This window comes from Danio aesculapii, chromosome 1, assembly GCF_903798145.1.
Source record: "Danio aesculapii chromosome 1, fDanAes4.1, whole genome shotgun sequence".
Taxonomy (NCBI): Eukaryota; Metazoa; Chordata; class Actinopteri; order Cypriniformes; family Danionidae; genus Danio; species Danio aesculapii.
In genome coordinates, this window is record NC_079435.1 from 36893510 (window position 1) to 36913982 (window position 20473).

General features: G+C 35.4%; 1 protein-coding gene across 6 annotated transcripts in view; it reads left to right on the top strand.

The window, feature by feature from the left end:
* The window catches only part of lrba (LPS responsive beige-like anchor protein), a 399767-nt gene that overhangs the window by 99439 nt on the left and 279855 nt on the right, over positions 1 to 20473 (top strand). For all 6 annotated transcript variants that reach the window (XM_056459670.1, XM_056459679.1, XM_056459695.1 and 3 more), the window contains exons 22-29: positions 2019 to 3266; positions 4012 to 4187; positions 5750 to 5903; positions 8403 to 8583; positions 13879 to 14000; positions 18061 to 18168; positions 18959 to 19100; positions 19191 to 19530. In XM_056459670.1, the coding sequence (XP_056315645.1) occupies positions 2019 to 3266; positions 4012 to 4187; positions 5750 to 5903; positions 8403 to 8583; positions 13879 to 14000; positions 18061 to 18168; positions 18959 to 19100; positions 19191 to 19530 (2471 nt within the window). The remainder of the gene's footprint in view (positions 1 to 2018; positions 3267 to 4011; positions 4188 to 5749; positions 5904 to 8402; positions 8584 to 13878; positions 14001 to 18060; positions 18169 to 18958; positions 19101 to 19190; positions 19531 to 20473) is intronic.

The following is a 20473-nucleotide window of genomic DNA, read 5'->3' on the forward strand; positions in this document are numbered from 1 at the left end:
GACATTGTGTGATGAACACAGCAATGCTGCTGTAAGTGCTTTCTGTGTTTTTGAATGAACAGAGGCTGTGCAGTGAGTTGTGTTGACAGAGCTTGCCAATTCAAAGTCAAAGGAAAACTTGTCACAGTTTATTTAGTGTGAAACAACACATGGCATCTGTGTATATTTGAGCACAACTGTGGTCAGAGTAGTGTTAATGTGCAGTTTATTTTGAATCAGCAACATTTCTGTGATCTTAATAATCCCATTAGTTTGAATTTAAGTTTGAGTTAACGATTTAATTTCCTCAATTGATGCTGATATTTATGTTTACCACACTATAAAATTCAATATAGGAAAATTCAAGTATAGGATTAGAACTCTGTATCGGTACTCTGTAAAGCATATTCGATCAAAGCTTCACTTATCAGAAGATAAATAACTGAATGAAAAATTATAAAGCAATAATTTAAATGAAAAATCATGTATGATATGTGTTTATAGACCTTTTTCATGGAACACAAAATAACCCATTATGATTTGCGTAAGGAGGATGCTTCGAACGTCCTGTCAGCAGCTTTAGGCATATAAAGAGTCACATTTAGACAGCTTACGCATAGTTGTAATCTATTTTACTTGCATTTAATGTCTTTGAACTAATCCTGCTGTTGATCATCGTCACCTCCTGCACTGATTATTTAAAAAATGTGATCAAATAGGAATTATAAACAACCGCTGCAAAGTCATTTACCCTTAGTTTTATTTTTGATCGTTTTATTGACCGTTTTATTTTTTTCAAATATATAACCAACCCAAACAAATGTAAACCACCATATTGTTTGTCCCACTAGCACATTGATTGAAAGACTATCACAAAGTGAAAATATAGTGGCATTTTTGAAATGGCAGAAAAACACATAGTAAATACTACACAATACAAACTAACTAAGTGAAACATAAACTGCTCCCAATTAGAATCAAAATGCAAATCAGCCAGCAGAGCATCATTAACATACTTTTGTTTATTTTTGGAAATCGCATGCCTTAATGTTGCATGCCTGTTAATATAGTTTGTTCTATAATGCAGTGATGTATTGTGTGTGATGTGTGTGTGCATTAAAGAGCCCACTGAGCACAGTATTACAGCTGACAGGATGGGAACACTGACGCTATATTCCAGCATATTATCTGATGGCAGAGAAAACATTTTTCTCTTGCACTTGAACTGCATTTGATAGAAGTATAATGGCTATTACACTTAAAATGGCATTAACACCCATTTGTAAATATTGTAACAGTTCTAAGCATCCTACCGGAAGATGATGTTCGCTATGGCGCCCTCCATGCCGCAACGAAAAAAAAGAAGTCTATAAATTGCTAAAGTAACTATGAACAGCTATGATGTTCAGTACAACCCCATACATAATACTTGAAAGGTATACATGAATAAACACACATGTGCATCATTTATATAGGACATCACTGATGTGCTTAAATTAAGTTATTTTATTTTATTATATTTATTAGATTAGATTAGATCATACTGCACTATAAACCATTTAGAGGGATGTAACCAAAAACAATGGTCCTGTTTTACATTTTTAATTTCTATAGCTTCCGAGAATCCAAAAAGAGCCACATATTGATAAATGATGTTATGATAGCTGTTTTAACATGAAGTTATGGTTGAATTGCCTCTTGTTACAGTTATGAAATAGTTTGATAACAAGCAGGAAATGTGAACACAGGCCAATGATAAGACCACATTGAAATGGTCTATACAAGAATTAGTTCTGGTCTTTAAATCTGATTGGATGAGAAGTGAATTTTAAATGATAGGTGAAAAAATTATTGCAAAAGTCCGGTAGATTTAAACTAATGACTGTGTTTAAACATCCAAACCTCTTGATTGGTTGATCTGATAGCAAGTTATAGCAAAATTGCTCATAATTAATTTTTTGTTTGACCTTGATGAATTCACTTTTTTACTTTTTTCATAATTAACATTCCTTTCAAAACATTTCTGGTTGTTTTAACAGGTCACCTTTGAGCAACACAAGGAGAATCTGGCCCGAATGTTCCTTGAGTACCAGAGGATGGGAACTGAGGGAGGATCTGAAAGCAGGATCAGAACGATCTCTGGAGTCAGTCAGGATTCTCAGTTCCTTGCCTCAGCCAACGGGGAACTGCAAACCGAGGAGAAGGCTCCATCTACTGTAATTGAGCTACGTGTAGAGGAGCAGGATGCCGATCAGACAACAGACAACGAGGCGATGCAGACCCAGATCCCAGTCACAGTGTCCAACATTTTGGTCAGAGCTGAGGGAGAGAGCCAGACAGACACTGTTGCCACCTCACTGGAGACCCAGGACAGAGATAAGGATGAACAGGACACTGTGAAAAAAACAGAAAAAGATAATGAATTAAAACATAGAGATGACAATCATAAAACAGAGGATGAAGACCGTGAACAAATGGAAAATGTTAAGACTGAAGGTAGAGTTGAAGAGAAGGAGAGCAGTAATCCGAGTATAAAAGACGATGCTGACAGCGCACAGACTGAAACTGACAAGAATGCCAAAGATGAAACTAAAGCTGTGAAGATGTCAGATGAAGGTAAAACAAGTAATGCGGAAAATGAGCAAAACGTTCAGGTAGAAGATGAAAAGAAAGATCTTGGAGATTCTACTCTTGAAGCTGTAAAGGAAGATTCCACTCAAAAGTCTTCTGAGGTTTTAGTCTATGAGGAAACCAGCACGACTGGGGCCTCTGTTGTGAATGAAGATAGTACTGATGTTTCCTCGGCCAGCAACTGCAAGCCAGCAAAAGTCAGTGATGACAGCACAGAGGACTCTTCATTTGTGTCTGCTACAACTGGGGAGACAGATGACCATGGTGTTGAAAAGGAAGACGGTGGAAAGGAGAAGGAGAACAAGTCTGAAACTGATAAAGAAGACAAGCCTATGGAAAATGAGAAGACTGTGGGAATCCAGGATTCATCAGCCCCCATGGTGGAGGTGGATTTAAACCAAAGCTCCTCTCCTGATGAGACCAAGCCTCAGACGGAGGGTCATGGGGATGTTGAGGCAGAGCAGACAACAAAAGCAGAAGTTAGCTCTAGTGCTGAGAGTATCTCGCAGGATGCAGCAAATAACCAAGACTCTCCGAAGGCGACAGGGACTGACAATTCAGCAAATAAAACCAAAGAGATTAAAATAGCTAGGCTGGATGTGTCAAGTGTGGCCTCAGACACAGAAAGACTGGAACTGAAGGACACCTCAGCGACAGTAAGTTTGGCAAAATGAAAAACAAAGACATTAGCTATATGAATATTGAATATGTACATAAAAAAGGTTGATGGAAACGCCAAGATGCGCATAAATTTTTAAAGTGCGCATAAAAAACATGCGCATAACTGAGTAGGACAAACTTTTTATTCGATAAGAAAAGATACACATAAACTACGATGAAAACACTTTTATCGAACAAGTTCCAGTATATGTGCATATAAAAAGTCATGAGTCATGTGATTTTGTTAAAAGAGATCATGTGATGATAAAAATATGTGTAAATGGATAAACCAGCAGGCTGAGGACATTGTAAAACAACTGAAATGTTGTTTTGGTTATTCTAAAACGCCTTTCAGTAATAGTGTTATTATATTATTAATGACCTCCAGAATCAAGAGCGTCTGTGCTCAACGTCTGATATCTTCAAACGCCACCGCACGTTCACTGCGTGTCAGGATTGCATTCTGAGGTGCATCTATTAAATGAAGAAAAGATTCACTCAGCTTCTCCTATCGCAGCAAATTTCGTTTCTATTGTTAATATTTGGCACCAGTTAATCAAGAAGTGACGATTTTAATCTCTTTGACTCGTTGAATGGAAACGCTGCTTTATTCGCACGTCTTTTATGTGATATCCCAGTTTTGCGCATAGTTAATTCGTGTTTTTGGATGGAAACATAGCTAATGACACTGGTTAATACTTATGGTAAATCATTATTATATAATAAATGCCTCTTTTGCAGAACCCGAGTCCAAATCAAGCTGCACCCACAAGTCCTACAGGTCAAAGCAATGAAGGTTCATCTTCGACTCGGTCTACTATGTTCCGCATCCCAGAGTTCAAGTGGTCTCATATGCACCAGCGTCTTCTGACCGATCTGCTGTTCTCCATCGAGACAGATGTGCAGATGTGGAGAAGGTGAGAGAAAACTATGAACCAAATAAGATCAAATAGGCAAAGTGATTTTTTTAAATCAAAGTCCAGTCATTATCATAGGCTTTCTTTTTAATTTGACTATTGATTAAAGTCATCGGATATATAATACAAATGTTGTTCTTATTTATAAAATAAATAGTAAACATCAATAAGTGATATTATGAGCCGCACACTTGAATATTTCATTCTTACTATTCCAGATGTAATAAAACCGAGCACATCTCTCTATTTCAGATGTGTACAATGAGTAGTCAGTAGGCTTGAGTTTGGTAGAATTTTATCGATTCCGATTGCATTTTCGATTGCGCTTATTGATTTAAACTCTTATTGATTCCTAGTTTCGAATCCATTGTAAAAAATAAACTAAAATAAAAAGTAATTTAGGCCCTGTTCACGAGGGAATTCAGGTTAGTTTTCATCGATCTGATCACATATCGACAGGTAACACTTCACAATAAGGTCGCATTAGTTAATGCGTTTACTAACTTAAACAAACAATGAACGATGCATTTATTACAGTATTTGTCCTTGTTTGTTTACCTTAGGTAATGGAAAGTTGTTCATTGTTAGTTCATGTTAACTCACGGTGCATTAACTATTAATAACAAGCATCCAATTTGGATTTTAAAAATGCACTGATAAATGTTGAACTATAATTAATAAATGCTGTACAAGTGTTGTTCTTTATTACAGTAGGTCAAATTAACTATTAAACTAAAATGCACAACACTTGCGGGTTGCACCCGTGATGCGCAATGAATCTGAGATGGTGCATTCTTTAATTCAATGTTTGGGAACCAACCACAGATGCTTTTTCATGTTGGTCGCGACACCCTGATTGCAACTTTGGCATCGTTATGTAGACTTTTAAGCACATGTTGCAGTCCAGTCTCTGAACTAATGTTTAGATAATAGCTAATTCAAGGTGCTCGCCAGTGTGGAAGATCCTAGCGGATAGTCAAGTGAAAAAATACAAATGTGCGCATGTACAGGAACCGATAAGAGAAATCAACATTTTTATTTCATAACAAGTATCTGATTCTGAATTTAAGTATGTTATTCCAGAATCGGAATTGATTTTAATATTCAGGGTATGGAATGTAAAAAATTGAATAATATATATTCACAGTGTTTGAGAACCCTTACTTTATCAAGCAAATAAAACAAATATTTTTTTCTGGCCACCCCAATTTTATCTACATGATTGGGAATTTCATGTGAGGGAATCATTTTCCTATACATATTTTGGATCTTGGGTTGCTTACATTGGGTTGGTTAAGTTAAACTTGCTACATTGAACAGAATAACTTTTTAAACATGCTTTAAACATTGCTACATTATTAACAATAGACATCCTATGACAGCTCAGTTTTGCAGTCATTTTATCAACACAACCATAGGTGAATGTTCCTAGATATCAAGTTATCTTGAAATTTTGAATTATCAGTATCATATTTTTGATCAGCACCTCTTGAGCTTAATTAAGGAGCTTGATCATTTTAGAATTTAGTTATATTATAACTTTTTCCCACTCTTCCCCACAGTCATTCGACAAAGACAGTCATGGACTTTGTGAACAGCAGTGAGAATGTGGTGTTCGTGCACAACACTGTCCATCTTATCTCTCAGGTGGTGGACAACCTCATCATGGCCTGTGGAGGAATACTTCCTCTGCTCTCTGCAGCTACTTCCTCTTCGGTTAGTATGTAGTTTAAGTTGTGTTGCATCAAGTAAGGGATAAGCAATGGCTTGCCCTGTGTTAAAAGATTATAAATACTTGATGTGGAGGCAAAGATCCACCCGGTGTGAAGCAGAGGTGCTCGTACTACGTTCTGTGTTTATTTGCCAAGTTATAGACAATTTAAAACTAGAATTGCTTTTTGCGACCCAACATTTGAACGTTTTTTTGTCAATTAAGGCACTTAGAAAATTTGATCCCCCTGCTTTGAATCAGTTACAGGCAGACAAAGAGAGTGTGTGCATGAGAAAGATCATGTACGTGTGTGTAAATGACACATTATTGAGACATTATTTTATTTAATTATTTACTATTTAATTATTTACTATTTTTAATATTTTATTTGAGGGGTTTTTACCCCAGGTATTAACAAAACCTTTTGTAAAATCAAGGTTGTATGTTTTCCGTAACTCTTGCTGCCGAAATAAATTAACAAACAAAGTTAAATTCAAATAAAAATAAAATTACAACACAGAGAGGAAAAAATCCTTTACAGTATTACAGTATACATTTGCAGTTAGACAATATCAATTGTAAAAATAATTAAAATAAATTAATGCCTACATGATAATACAAATCAATAATCTGACATCTTTATAGTGGTTTTCTACATACGTTTGGAGTCAAACAACATTAGTGATCACATTTAAACCGGTTTGCACTAATTTCTTTATATAAATCAGTTAAAGGAGAGAGTCTTCATGTTTTCAAAGTATGTGATCATAAGTTGCCATGTCTCATAAAAGTTTTGGACAAATCTCTTCATTAAATATTTCATTTTCTCTAATTTCAAATATAAAACCAGATAGCACATCCACGTTGAAGCTTTGGGTGGGGCTGCCGATTTCCACTCAAGTAATATTCATCTCCTTGCTAATAAAGTAACACAGGCATATCTAATAGCTCATAGTAACAGATTTAAGCTACCTTTATGCAATATTTTAAAATATTTTATATATTTACACCTGTCACTGAGTGACTATGGTTACTACTAATGTTTGAGCATAGCTAAACTATCTTGAACTATTATCAAAGCTGATTGGAAGTACTTGCCCATTAAAAGATTTTGTTTCATATCTTCCAGCTAATCAGAATGGATAATTACAGCAGGTCATGGAATAAAATCAAATATGACCCATTATACCATATAATCAGTGAAAATGTCTACATTGGGTATGTTTGCCCGGCTCCAAATGTTAAGTTGCTCACAGTAAATAGATGACTTGTTTTATCTTCAAATCTTTCCACAGTGTGGCACAACACAGTGTCAGTCATGTTCATTGTAGAAGTGTTGTCCATTGCAACAACCTGTCCTTGCCCCAGATTGAAGAACAGTTATGTCAGTCAAGTTAATCAAGTTACCCATCTTACACCAAGTACCTGTCTGACTTCCTTTGGCTTGACATCAGTTTGACAATTTTCGAAACTTCAAGGAACCCGCACATGTAGAAATCACAAAGAAGCTTTGACAGATTTCTCCAGTGTTTGACCTGTTCTTATTTAACTACATGCAAATGGGAATTTAACAACTTAAATGTAACGTTCCACTGTACTACAAAAAGCTGACAAATCAATAAGATTAATAGTTTGGTCACATTTCCAGAGCTGCTACTGTTTGTTTACTTGTTTACTACACCAAAATCATAGTGTTGCTCACTAACTAAGTGACAATGAATAGCAGAGGAATTGTTTGAAATTATGTTGATACAATTTGACTTTGCTTAATTCTGACATGGCTCTTTGTATCCCGGAGTAACCTGGATAACTAAGGTATTTTTGATTGTTCATACAGTTAAAACTAAATTTTTAACCATCCTGTGAATTTTTTGAGAAGATTTTATTAACATACTTGTTTTAATTATTAGTTTCCAATTACTAATTTCTTTAAACTTTGCCATGATGACAGTATATATTATATTGCTAATTATTTAGCAAGATACTAAAATTCAGCTTAGAGTGCAAGTTAAGTATTCATTCATTCATTTTCTTGTCGGCTTAGTCCCTTTATTAATCTAGGGTCGCCACAGCGGAATGAACCGCCAACTTATCCAGCATTTGTTTTACGCAGCAGATGCCCGTCCAGCCGCAACCTATCTTTGGAAAACAATTTAAGTATTAACTGGGTTAATCAGGCAAGTCATTGGACAACAGGGGTTAGTTCTGTTACCAAACTAAAAGCAATAAGACTTTCTACTGAAAAAGAATATATAATAAGGCACACTGTGACAATTTCCTTGGTCTGTTAGGCAATTTTTGAAAAAGAGAACTTTCACCGGAGGGCTAATAATTTTGTCTTCAACTGTACTGTAATCATTCAATGTCCAGTTTCACTTAAGAAGTCTCATTACAGAATTAAAATACTGACCTCAAATCCTTTGATGGGCACATTATGGCATAATGAAGATGTGAAGCCTGGATTTAGAGTAATGGTGATGATATTGATGACTCTTGTCTTGCAGCATGAGCTGGAGAACATCGAGCCGTCTCAGGGTTTGGCTGTGGAGGCATCACTGATGTTCTTGCAGAGGCTGATCAATCTTGTAGATGTGCTGATTTTCGCCAGTTCACTCAATTTCACTGAAATCGAAGCAGAGAAGAACATGTCTTCAGGGGGAATCTTAAGACAATGTCTACGCCTGGGTAAATCTCTCGTTTCTTGTTTAGTAGAGTTTGCTAAAACCAATAGTCTGTTTTGTGGAAAGTCAGTGTATTTTATTTCATTTGATATTTTCTCTTAACACATTCATTGAGGTCTACTCATTTTTGTACCATGACTAATTATAAATTGTATTTTTTTTCCTTAAATGTTTTTGTGTTTTCAGTGAACATGGTTATCAGTAGAGCCAGACAGAATCTGCAGACGTTTTTTGCTATTTCTGCTGAGAATTTTGTAAAAAATCTGCAGATTTATGCGGAATGATTTTAGGAGTATCATAACTGAAAACTTCATTTATTAAATAAAAATAATACATTTTTAACTTGTATTTAATGTTTACAATGCAAATCCAATTAGATCCACTTATTTGGTAAACAAAGGAAGTCTCTCAAATAATATATCTACTAAAAGACAGAACATATTACTTTACAAACTGTATTGTAAATAAATCATATAAACATTATCATTTTACTGATAATATATCACAATAATATTAGTGAAATTATTTAAAAAACTGAATAAATATAAATTTACACACATTCAAACAAGTAAATACATAGACTCAATGATGGGCTAAAAGTCTGCGGAAATAAGTGGATTTCTGTGCACGCAGATTAGTTATAGTTATCAGCAATGATAATAAAAGTATACTTTAACATTGACTTAATTAGAGCATGATGATAACAATACAAATACAAAATACAAATTATATATATACACACATATACATGCACACACAGAAATTGTAAAATTATTTGAATATTTGAATAATTCAGTTCTTTTGGGACATAGTGCTGCCTAATCATGTACTAATCTAATGTGTTTAACCTATAAAACAAATATCTCATTGTATAGGTTCCCATAGAAAGTAATCTTATATTTTATATAAAGTATTTTTATAAGTTTCTGTTAAAAATTGTCAAGGTGTTAATCATTTATGCTTGGCACTGTATAATTATTAATGCTGGGAAAAGATTAATTACAAAATAAATGTTTACTTATTTATTTTTTACTTAATATATGTTTGTGTACTATATATACAGTTAAAGTCAGAATTATTAGCCCCACTGTTTATTTTTTTTCCCCAATTTCTGTTTAACGGAGAGAATTTTTTTCAACACATTTCTAAGCATAATAGTTTTAAAAACTCATCTCTAATAACGGATTTATTTTATCTTTGCCATGATGACTGTAAATAATATTTTACTAGATATTTTTCAAGACACTTTAAAGCTTAAAGTGACATTTAAAGGCTTAACTAGGTTAATTAGGTTAACTAGGCAGGTTAGGGTAATTAGGCTAGTTATTATATACCGATGGTTTGTTCTGTAGACTATCGAAAAAATATATAGCTTAAAGGGGCTAATAATTTTGACCTTAAAAAGTTTTTTTTTTTTAAATTAAAATTAAAAAAAGACTATCTGCAAAAGAAAAAAATATTATCAGACATACTGTGAAAATTTCCTTGCTCTGTTAAACATAATTTGGGAAATATTTAAAAAAGAAAAAAAATTCTGGGGCTAATAATTTTGACTTTAACTGTATAGATTTTATTTATTTATTTATTTATTTATTTATTTATTTATTTATTTATTTATTTATATCTAAAATACACGCATGATTATATCTAAATACACACATGCATGCATATATTTGATAAAATGTTTATTTATATATAGATATAAAATATATATATATATATATATATATATATATATATATATATATATATATATATATATATATATATATATATATATATATATTTATTTATTTATTTTTTTTTTTTTAATCCAAACTCCCTGATGGGTAATCAGTGTGTTGTACTTTAATAGAGGTAGCATGTTGATAAGTTAAACATCTGGAAGACTGAGGCAGCTCTTTTTTTCTCATTGATTTCTCTCCATTGGCTCATTTAGTAGACATAATAACTGCTTTTCCCTCTACATCCCTGCCCCTGTGTCTCTCTGTTGCTTTGTGAGTTCTCTGATAGTGTTATTATAAGCTCTCTCCACACTGCAGTGCTCTAAAATGAGGACCGTCATCAGGCCATTGACTCTAATGGCTGTTTTGTAGCCTGAGGCACCTCCTCCTTTATGTGTCTATGTATCACAAACTGCAGTGTTATAGAGCACATAGCAGAAATCCAGTCGTTCAGATTGCTTACATTATTCATTTCTCTCTCACATACACACACACACACTCCACATGACCCTCCCTGAAGCCATCTAGTCACCATCAAATTCCTTCTAAATATAACACTTTTCCACTCTACTACCTCTCTGCTTTGCCACATCACCTCTCTCGCCAATGTAACACCCAAAGCCACCGAACAAAATGGCCGGCGTGTTAAATCGATTCAACTGTGCGCAGCAAAGGCAGGGCGGCGCTTCCTGATTGGTGGAATGAGAGAGAAACTGAAACCTGTTTTTAGGAGGGCTGAAAGTATAAAATGAATATTTGATGAGCTCTGCCAGTGTGTAATCTGATTTGGGATCTGTAACAAGGTTTCTCCCGCCATCTCTTTTTCTGTAATCGTCTCTCTCTCTCTCTCTCTCTCTCTCTCTCTCTCTCTCTCTCTCTCTCTCTCTCTCTCTCTCTCTCTCTCTCTCTCTCTCTCTCTCTCTTTGCTCAAATGACTTAAACGTCTAATGGAAAAAGCTGGTCGTTTCCAGCACTGGAATAATACCTTTAATCTAAGCGTCTTGTAGTTTACATTTGTCAGTTGTCAAGGTATGAGAGGTTAGAGGGTTAGTCATGCACATGCACAGTCACGCATACACATTATTGTGCAGTTCAGACTCATGTGCAGTACATTAAAATCAAAACACGCACACACACATACACGCTTATGCACCATACTGCTCTTGCATTTAGCATGCAATACATCAAATTAAATGCAATAAGAGGATTTTTTTCTGCACCATGGTGGGAGAAACCTGGCCAAAATGATTAAACAGAATAAGCAACGTCATCTGTTTTTCAAGCCTCATACAGTTAAATGTGTTTTTGCTTTTTAACCTTTAATGCAGTTTTTTGACTGTTAGGTCTAGGAGAAGGACTGCTCCTTGTGCTTTCAGCGTTTCTGTGTATTTATTGATTTATTAATACATACCTGTGCATTTTTTTAGGGTTTTTGCCAAGTAGAAATCATTAAAAATCAAGAAAACGTTATAATGCTGTTTAGTGTAATTCTTATCTAATAAAAAAAAAAAAAATAATATATATGATCTTTTACATAAGTTTTGTTTTAGTGTGTCTAAAATAATATCGGCTATTATTGTTATTAATACTATTTCTATTGACAATAAATATTAAAATAATTGTCATTTATTTTGTCAATTTTTGTTAAGGAATAAGGTAAGTTTTTACTGGCTAGGGCCGGGCAATTCATCGAAAAGTAGTTGAAATCGACATACAGTACCTATAATCGATCAATTTTTTTTTGAGATAAATTTTTATCAGTTACTTTCCCTATGGCGTGTGGAGTCACGTGACGCCGTTCTGTAAAGGCTGATTTAAACTTCTCTGTTAAACGCATGGGTGTGGTCTGGCGCAGCCTTTGCGCGATCACATACCTGTGCACCTCATTTTAACTACACCTGGCACTATATTGAAGATGATTGGAAGCTGCACCAGAGATGCCTTGAGAGGGCATATTTTCCATTACAATAAAATTATTATTTGCATTAAAATATTTTTTTAAAGAAGATTCAAGAAATGCACTGTTTAAAATATTATTTACAGGATATACAAGAGCTATTTTATTTAGAAGAGATCTTGCTTATTTTATACTTTTAATATAAAAAACATTGAAAACAGTTTATTTTGTTTCCAAAAGTGCAAGTTAATTATTTGTGACTGTTAGTTTCAGGCAATGTGTGTTTTATTTCAGTTGTTCAGCATTGATGTTCAATAAATAATCATAGATAGTGTGTGTTTCCTTCAATTATTTTAAAATCAAGTAATGCACCCTTCAGTCAAAAATCTCTCAGTTGAAATATATGATCATATTTACTGCACAAAACTTATCAGTGAACTATGAGGGCAAATAAATAAATAAATAAATAAATAAAAACCATTCATGAATTGTAATCAAGTTAAAATCTTTAATTAATCTAGATTTTGATTTTAGGCCAAATCGCCCAGCCCTACTACTGGCATTTTTCATCTGTTTATTATTCAAAAAGCCTCTTCAGCTTAGATATTGAAGCCTGAGCCAGTCTCCGCAATCAAATATTATGATTTTACATATTAGAAGGACTGTTTTAGCATGCTTTCACACCTGTAGATCGATTGTTTTGTTCCGAAACAGAGATTACAATTTTTACAATGTTTATTTTTGTTCTTGCTGTGGTTCGCTTTCATGTGGCAAAGTTTCTAAATGGACCACTATAGATAAAACAAGACGCGTGCGAGTAAACTCTCCTCACATTGGTCAAAGTTACACAGAAAAAATATCATAGCCAATTTTCCTAATGGATAAACAGCTCTCGTTAATATTTCAGCATGCTTTCACTTTGCATTCAACATGAACGCACATTTTCTGGTTAGAATGACATCCCACCCTACTCATAAGTCTCTCTTCATATAGCCATATATATGGCTATTACACTCGGACACTCGGATAATGATTATTATCTCGGACAGATTGATTTGGCACAGATCCGAGCAGGATTGCTGGATTCACATATGCCAAATGAACCGTGCTAACTGGGCAAACGAGACATGTTCCAAAATACATGTCTAGGTGTGAAAGCACCTTTAAACTGTAAAATGATGGGTTCCGCACAATAGATTTGCATTGGGAGAACATAAAGTAATTAAGTTCGCTTAATGGTTCTTACTAATTTAATTGAGTTAAACATAAAACAGTTAAGTTGTCCCTTAAAAAAACAAGAATTGTGTCGTTTCAGCTCATTTTAAATACGTTGTTTGAACAAGCAGCAAAAATTATTTTTTGATTGTACTTGTGTTGTAAGCAACTGCTAACCACATTGCAACAACCTACACACTGCGTAGACACCCAAAACAAAAAAGTTTTGTACTTATGGACCAGTTTTTACTGGTTTCACTTAAAAAAGTTTTTGAAAGCCCTTCTCTTTGTCATGCTACAAGCTACTCATACGTCATGTTTTAAAGTCTATATATCTTTAGATTCTGCTATCCTTTCATCTCTGTGATGATGTCTTTTTCCTCTGTATTTCTAGCTCTCGGTTGTGCTTTCTCATAGTCTCTGTCTGTCTGTCCCTCTCTCACACTCTCTCTCTCCCCCTCAGTGTGTGCGATGGCTGTGAGAAACTGTCTGGAATGTCAGCAGCACACTCTGAGTAAGTCTGGTGCAGAGAGCAGCCGCGGACAACAAAGCCTTCTGGGAGCCGCCAAGTCTATACCAGCACAGGCAAGTTCAACATCATGCCAAGGATACCTCTCTGTCGCTCTGCCGTTTTAAGTAGAACTTTTTGGTCAGTGGCCCAAGGTTTGACTCTTTCAAGGTCCAAAATTATTGTTCCATATTTTGCGCTCACTTTTTGTCAGTCACATTTACACACTGCCTCTAAAGCAGAGGTCTCCATCCGGCCCGCAACCGACGTCAAAAATATAACGAGATTCGGCCACCAAAACATATATTTTTAAATCACTATCATTGTTGTGCAGTTGCGCATAGCCACTTGTGATTTTGACCCCCCACCTACAGGGAATTTAAAGTATTGTACTATATGTTCAGGTTACTTTTGCTTTCTTTCAGTATACGGTCGAGAGTAACGCACATGCAGATTATTTCTGGGCCTGATTTAAATGTTTAAATAAATGTCCGTAAGAGCTCTATTTTTACTAAAGCTGTATTTTTGAAAATATTTAAGGGTCATTTGATTATAATTAGTTTTATACTGCCTGTATTGTGTTATACAAACACATCTCCGTGGCTCGTGCGTTATGATGGTGGTTTAAATATGATCATTTTGATAATATTCGATTCAAGTGCCCTAATTTAATAGATTTTCCTCATGTGCATATTAAGATTTGTATAAAAAATGCATTAGTAAAATTTAACTGCTGGCTGAGTTGAACATGTTAAAGTAATATATATATATATATATATATATATATATATATATATATATATATATATATATATATATATATATATATATATATATATATATAAAATACTGTATTGAAAAGAACAAATGCCAGTAAATTCACTAAAGTTACCCAATCTGCTTTCTGCTGTTCTTGCACTATCTGTTAAACTATTGGTTAAGCAACAATTGATTGGGACAGAATAATAATTATTGTTATTATGCCTATAATTAAATTGTAGTATTTTCATAGCAATTTAAACTACCCCTTCAATATGAACAATTAGAAACAGACAAGAGGAGCTTTGACTGCATATACTGCATATACTTAGGGGAAGAATGTCTGAGTGCATCAATTACATCAGGTTTCCACTTTTTTTTGTTGTGCTTGAATGTTAAAGCAGCCCTCCTATGAATTGTCAGTCACTGATATGGCCCCCCGCCAATTTGAGTTTGAGACCCCTGCTCTAAAGCTTGTGTCTGTCATAAAACGGTTTGGATCAGGTTCTGTATATTTTACATCCTTAGCAAGCATTTTTGCCTAAATACAAAAAGTCTGTCATCAGTTTCTCATCCTTCATTGTAAAGGAGACCAGTTGAAAACCAGTACCCATTGACATTCATGGTAAAACATTTTTTTGTTACTATGGATGCTTTTGGCTTCCAGATTCCACATTCTTCAAAATATCATCTTTTGTGTTAAACAGAACAAAGAAACTCATAAAGGTTTAGAACCAGATTGAGGGTGAGTTAACTGAGAAATTTACAATTTTAGTAACTGAGTAAAATACAATTTTAATTTTTGAAGGAACTATCTCTTTAATGTGCACAGGGTGTACTTTTTTTAGAAGATGAATATGAAAATAACACACAAAAAATTTAGACTGAATGTGCAAGGACAATTCTCATCTGCAGTTTTTATGTTAAATAATAAATATGACCTCACGTAGTGTCAATCACATTCACACACTGCTTCCGAAACTTTCGTTCATAATAAAACAGATTTTTAAAGTTTTCTTCAGTTCAGAGCCACTGTTTGGCAGTTTCACTATAAAGAGAGTCACTAGTAAAACATCAAACCAAGCCACAGACACAGCCATGAGCCATCCTTCCTCTCTATGCTATCTCAGAATCGAGTGGACCTAATATTTCCTTTGTTTGTTTTTAAGAAAAATACAACCTAATCATCCTCACTGTTTAAAGACTGTTTGTATTTCTTTTTGTGAATTGAAGTCGATGTGAAATCACAATTGGCTATGTTTATTTTGCTAATCCACTTTGCATTCTTTAGGTAAAAGCAGTTACTCCTTGCAAGTCAATCCACTTAAAAAAAAAGATTGTTTTTTGTTTTGGTCATCTTGTTTTGGTCATCAAATCTGACCATCTGCTATCATGTTTGGAGTGGTGGTCCTTCTCTGTCAGTTTGACAGCTTCAGCCACAATATTCTTAGCCACACCCTAACTATTAGTTTACTATGAGGAAATGGTGTGCAAAAAAAAGCCCACGCACTACTTACTATTCAGTTTTAGTTGGAAGTACATTAAAGGGCACCTATGGTTAAAAATCAACTTTTCAAGCTGTTTGGACAGACATTTGTGTAGATATAGTGTATAGACCGTCATATTGGAGTGAAATAAACACACCCAGTCCTTTTTTTTCAATTTAACAACATAAAAACGGTGGACCAATTGGAGAGTGGTTTTCAGACCGACCGCAACTTTACATAGGAGTGCGGTCCCCTCACCCACCGAATTGATTGATAGCTGCGCGTATTAACATGTCCCGGTAGTCACGTGCATAATCATATTAACAAGACCAGACATGCGCAAAGCAACTGGGAATAAAAGGTCTGTTGAGTTCGCTAAGATCATCAATCATCATCAAATGTGATCAAGAGTAAGTTTCACAAGTTTAACATGTTTTAAAACAGAGCATGTGTGTAATGAAGTACAGTGATTTACTTCAGATTTACTTCATCAGCACAGCCGCGTGTCAGAACAATTATAAAGGAAGACGCTTCAGTCTCGGTTTGTGGACGTTAAATCAGGTTTATTTTGAACATTAACATAACATATATCCATACAGCAGTGGAGATTAACCTGTATCCTGTCACATTTGCGTGCAAAAGAGTGCAAAGCTAAATGCGTGCTGAGGGAAGAGATTAGGGCACGCAGAAAGGCACGTAGAAACAGTAGGCGAGGAGGACTAGCCCCCTAGTGCAAAAATTTATAAAATTGAATCTTGTAAAAGGTATAATGAAAAATCTGATTGGTGTTTTGAGCTGAAACCTTAGAGACACATTCTGAAGACGCAAAACACTTATATTAAATCTGAAAGAAGGGGTAACCTAGGTGCCCTTTAACACTCTATTTCACCCTGCATCCCAAGAACTCACTGAAGCTAAGCGAAGCTGAGCCTGGTTAGTACCTTGATGGGAGACCACATGGGAAAACTAGGTTGCTGTTGGAAGTCGTGTTAATGAGGCCAGCAGGGGGTGCTCAATCTGCGGTTTGTCCTAATGCCCCAGTATAGTGAAGGGGACACTATACTATCATTGAGCGCCGTCTTTTGGATGAAAGCCGATGTCCTGACTCTCTGTGGTCATTAAAAATCCCATGGCACATTTGTAAAAAGTGGTAGTGTAACCCAGGTGCCCTGGCCAAATTCTCTCCATCGGCCTTTACCCCCATGATGTCCTTCAATTCATCCCCATCCACCGAATTGGATGTATCACTGTCCCTCCACTCCACATAGCTGGTGTGTGGTGAGCACACTGGCGCCATTGTCCTGTCCATTGTGCTGCCATCACATCATCGAAGTGAATGCTGCACACTGGTGGTGGAGTGGGGTGACCCCCCTCACGATTGTGAAGAGCTTTGGGTGTATGGTCATACACGATAAACGCACTATATAAGCACACATTTCATTACATACTAAAATAAAAGTCTCAGCAACTTTCAATCCACACAGATTTTAAGCACAATGTATTAATATGTATTAAACTTGGTGTGTAAGGCTGGATGAAGCATACAAAAAACATAAAAAATGTCAATCACTGTGCAAGGACACTTATAGTTCTAAAAAAAACCCAACAACAACACATTTCTTCCTGAAAGTGTTGTGTAACCTACACGCCACACTCACTGCTCATCCATTATTTAAAATCTTTTCAAAACTGTTGTTTTAATGCCTCTGTGCTTCAGCTCTGTCTGAATCTGGAACAGCTAACAAAACACTCACTAGTTTTTACAAAGCTCAATTGATATCAAATATTAGAGAAGTGGAAAAATGCATTTGAAAACAACAACAACATTTGTCCTGAGCTGACAGACTGAATGAATGCATGTGAACAGTATGTGTTTATGTATGTGTTTCAGAGTCCTGTGGACATTGTGACAGGAGGGATGTCTCCTATCAGAGATTTAGACCGGCTTCTGCAGGACATGGACATCAATCGTCTGCGTGCTGTAGTGTTCAGAGACATAGTGAGTCTCTTCACTCAGTGATTGTGTTCCCCTACTGTATCTCTCACTGGCTCTGATCTGCAGTTTATGTAGCTAATGTTTCATTTATTTGTTGTAGTCCAGTGAAGCATCATCAGGTGTAGCTCACATAGTACATGGGAAAATTTCAGTTTAGATAAAAACAAACAAACAATATATACAGTTCAAATCTCACAATTTCTGTAGTTCTTCAGAAAACAAGTTATATTATAAATGTGTGTGGATGTCACATGGAACATAGACTTTGTTTTCAAGCTAATATAATGAAATATGTAAATTAATAATGTAACATAATTAGTTAAAAGAAACACCTTTTTGGTTTGGTTTTGATGAAGGACTACTTGAACCATACTGATCATAAAGAAAGTATTTTTTTATAGTTGATCATTTATATTATGGCCATTATTACAAACACATTAAGACCTTAACCCTGTCAAACAAGTGCCTTAATGAAAAAAGCCAGTATTTATTACTGTTCAGAAGTTTTGAATCGAGTTAAATGTCTTTTAAGAAGGTTTTTTTACTCTCTGTTTGATTATTACAGTAATAACAATAGTTTGAGGGTTCAAAACAATATTTATTTTAAGTAATTTTTGTAATGATTTCAAAGCTTGTCTTTTTGACAAATGTAATGCATCTCTGCTTCAAATTTCATAATATTAATGAGTAATAATACTTTTATGGTAATAAAAAATGATGACACTTAAGCATTCAACTAATGTGTACATTATTCTAACATTTGTAATTGGTTTTGTTGTGTGCTGTGCTTTAGGAGGACAGTAAACAAGCTCAATTTCTGGCACTGGCAGTGGTCTACTTCATCTCTGTCCTCATGGTGTCCAAATATCGGGACATCCTGGAGCCACACAATGACAGAAGAAACACTCAGCGCTCGCAGTCTGTCAGGAGCACAGGTGACCATCATTATTGAACCTAAAGAACCTACCAAACAACTTCACATGCATTCAGTCTTTTAAAGCATAGACTGTTGTGTTTTTCTACAGAGAGTGTTCAGTCTGATATGGAGAATGGTTTATCTCCTCTTCACCGGGACTCTGGAATTGAGGATGACAAGGCCTCAGAAATCCAGAGTAATGTAAAAGCGCAGACTGGCCCTGATGCTGTATCCGAAGCTCTTTCTACTTTGTCCGATGAGGTCAGGAGAGGTCAAGAGGACAGAGACAGCAAAGGAAAGAATGTCAATGTTAAGGATATTTTGAGAAGTCTTGTTAGCGCGCCCTCTGATGATATCATGGTGGACCCCAGCCTTATACCGCCAGGGTTTCTGGGTGCAGTAAGCGAAGCCTCCCGTGACCAGTCCATCCAGTTTCACTCGTTTGACAGGTAAGTGGCCAAGTAAAGAAATTGACATTGGGTCTTTAAATATTCACACACATCTTTTAGTGCACAACAATCCATTGAATATCTTTTTCTGCGATCATTTGCTAATTGTCAAAGAGTTTTTACTCTTTACTGCAAAATATTTGTCAGAAATTTCATTAGCTATGACATTAGATTTGCTGGACCCTGCTTTAAAATCAGTCATAGTCAGACAGATAGAGAGCGTTCATGAGAGAGAAATTGTGTGTGTGTGTGTGTGTGTGTGTGTGCGTGTGTGTGTGTGTGTGTGTGTGTGTGTGTGTGCGTGCGCGTGCGCGTGCGCGTGTGCGCGTGCGCGTGTGCGTGTGCGTTTAATGACACAGGCTTATCTTTTAGCTCATAGTAACATGTGTTAGCTACCTTTTTGCAAATATTTTTGAGCATATTTGCAGGTTGGTTGATCCCTGCAGAAGCACAGAGCAATGAAGGCTTCGGCAACTGTTACTAAGGTTACTACTAATGTTTGAGGGTCGTGTATATTATGCCACTCCTTCCAGCCAATCAAAATTAAGAATTTCAACAAACCATAGAGTAACAAATAACTTGGAGATTGGGAATGGGAGAATACCATTTTGTTATGACCTTGGTCTAGGGTCAAGGACGTAACATAAAAAAAAAATGGACAAATAAAAATAAAAATGTGCGTGAATGAGAGTGTATGGGGTTTTCCCAGTGATGGGTTGCAGCTAGAAGGGCATCTGCTACGTAAAACATATGCTGGTTAATTTGGCGGTTAATTCCGCTGTGGCACCCCTAATTAATAAAAGGACAAAGCTGTGCTTTCATTCAGAAAATGAATGAATGTATATCTAAACACCCAAATGAAAACTAAATATGCCTAACAAAATAACAGAAATAAAAAAACAACTATAAATAAAAACAAAGAGACACACACACACACACACAC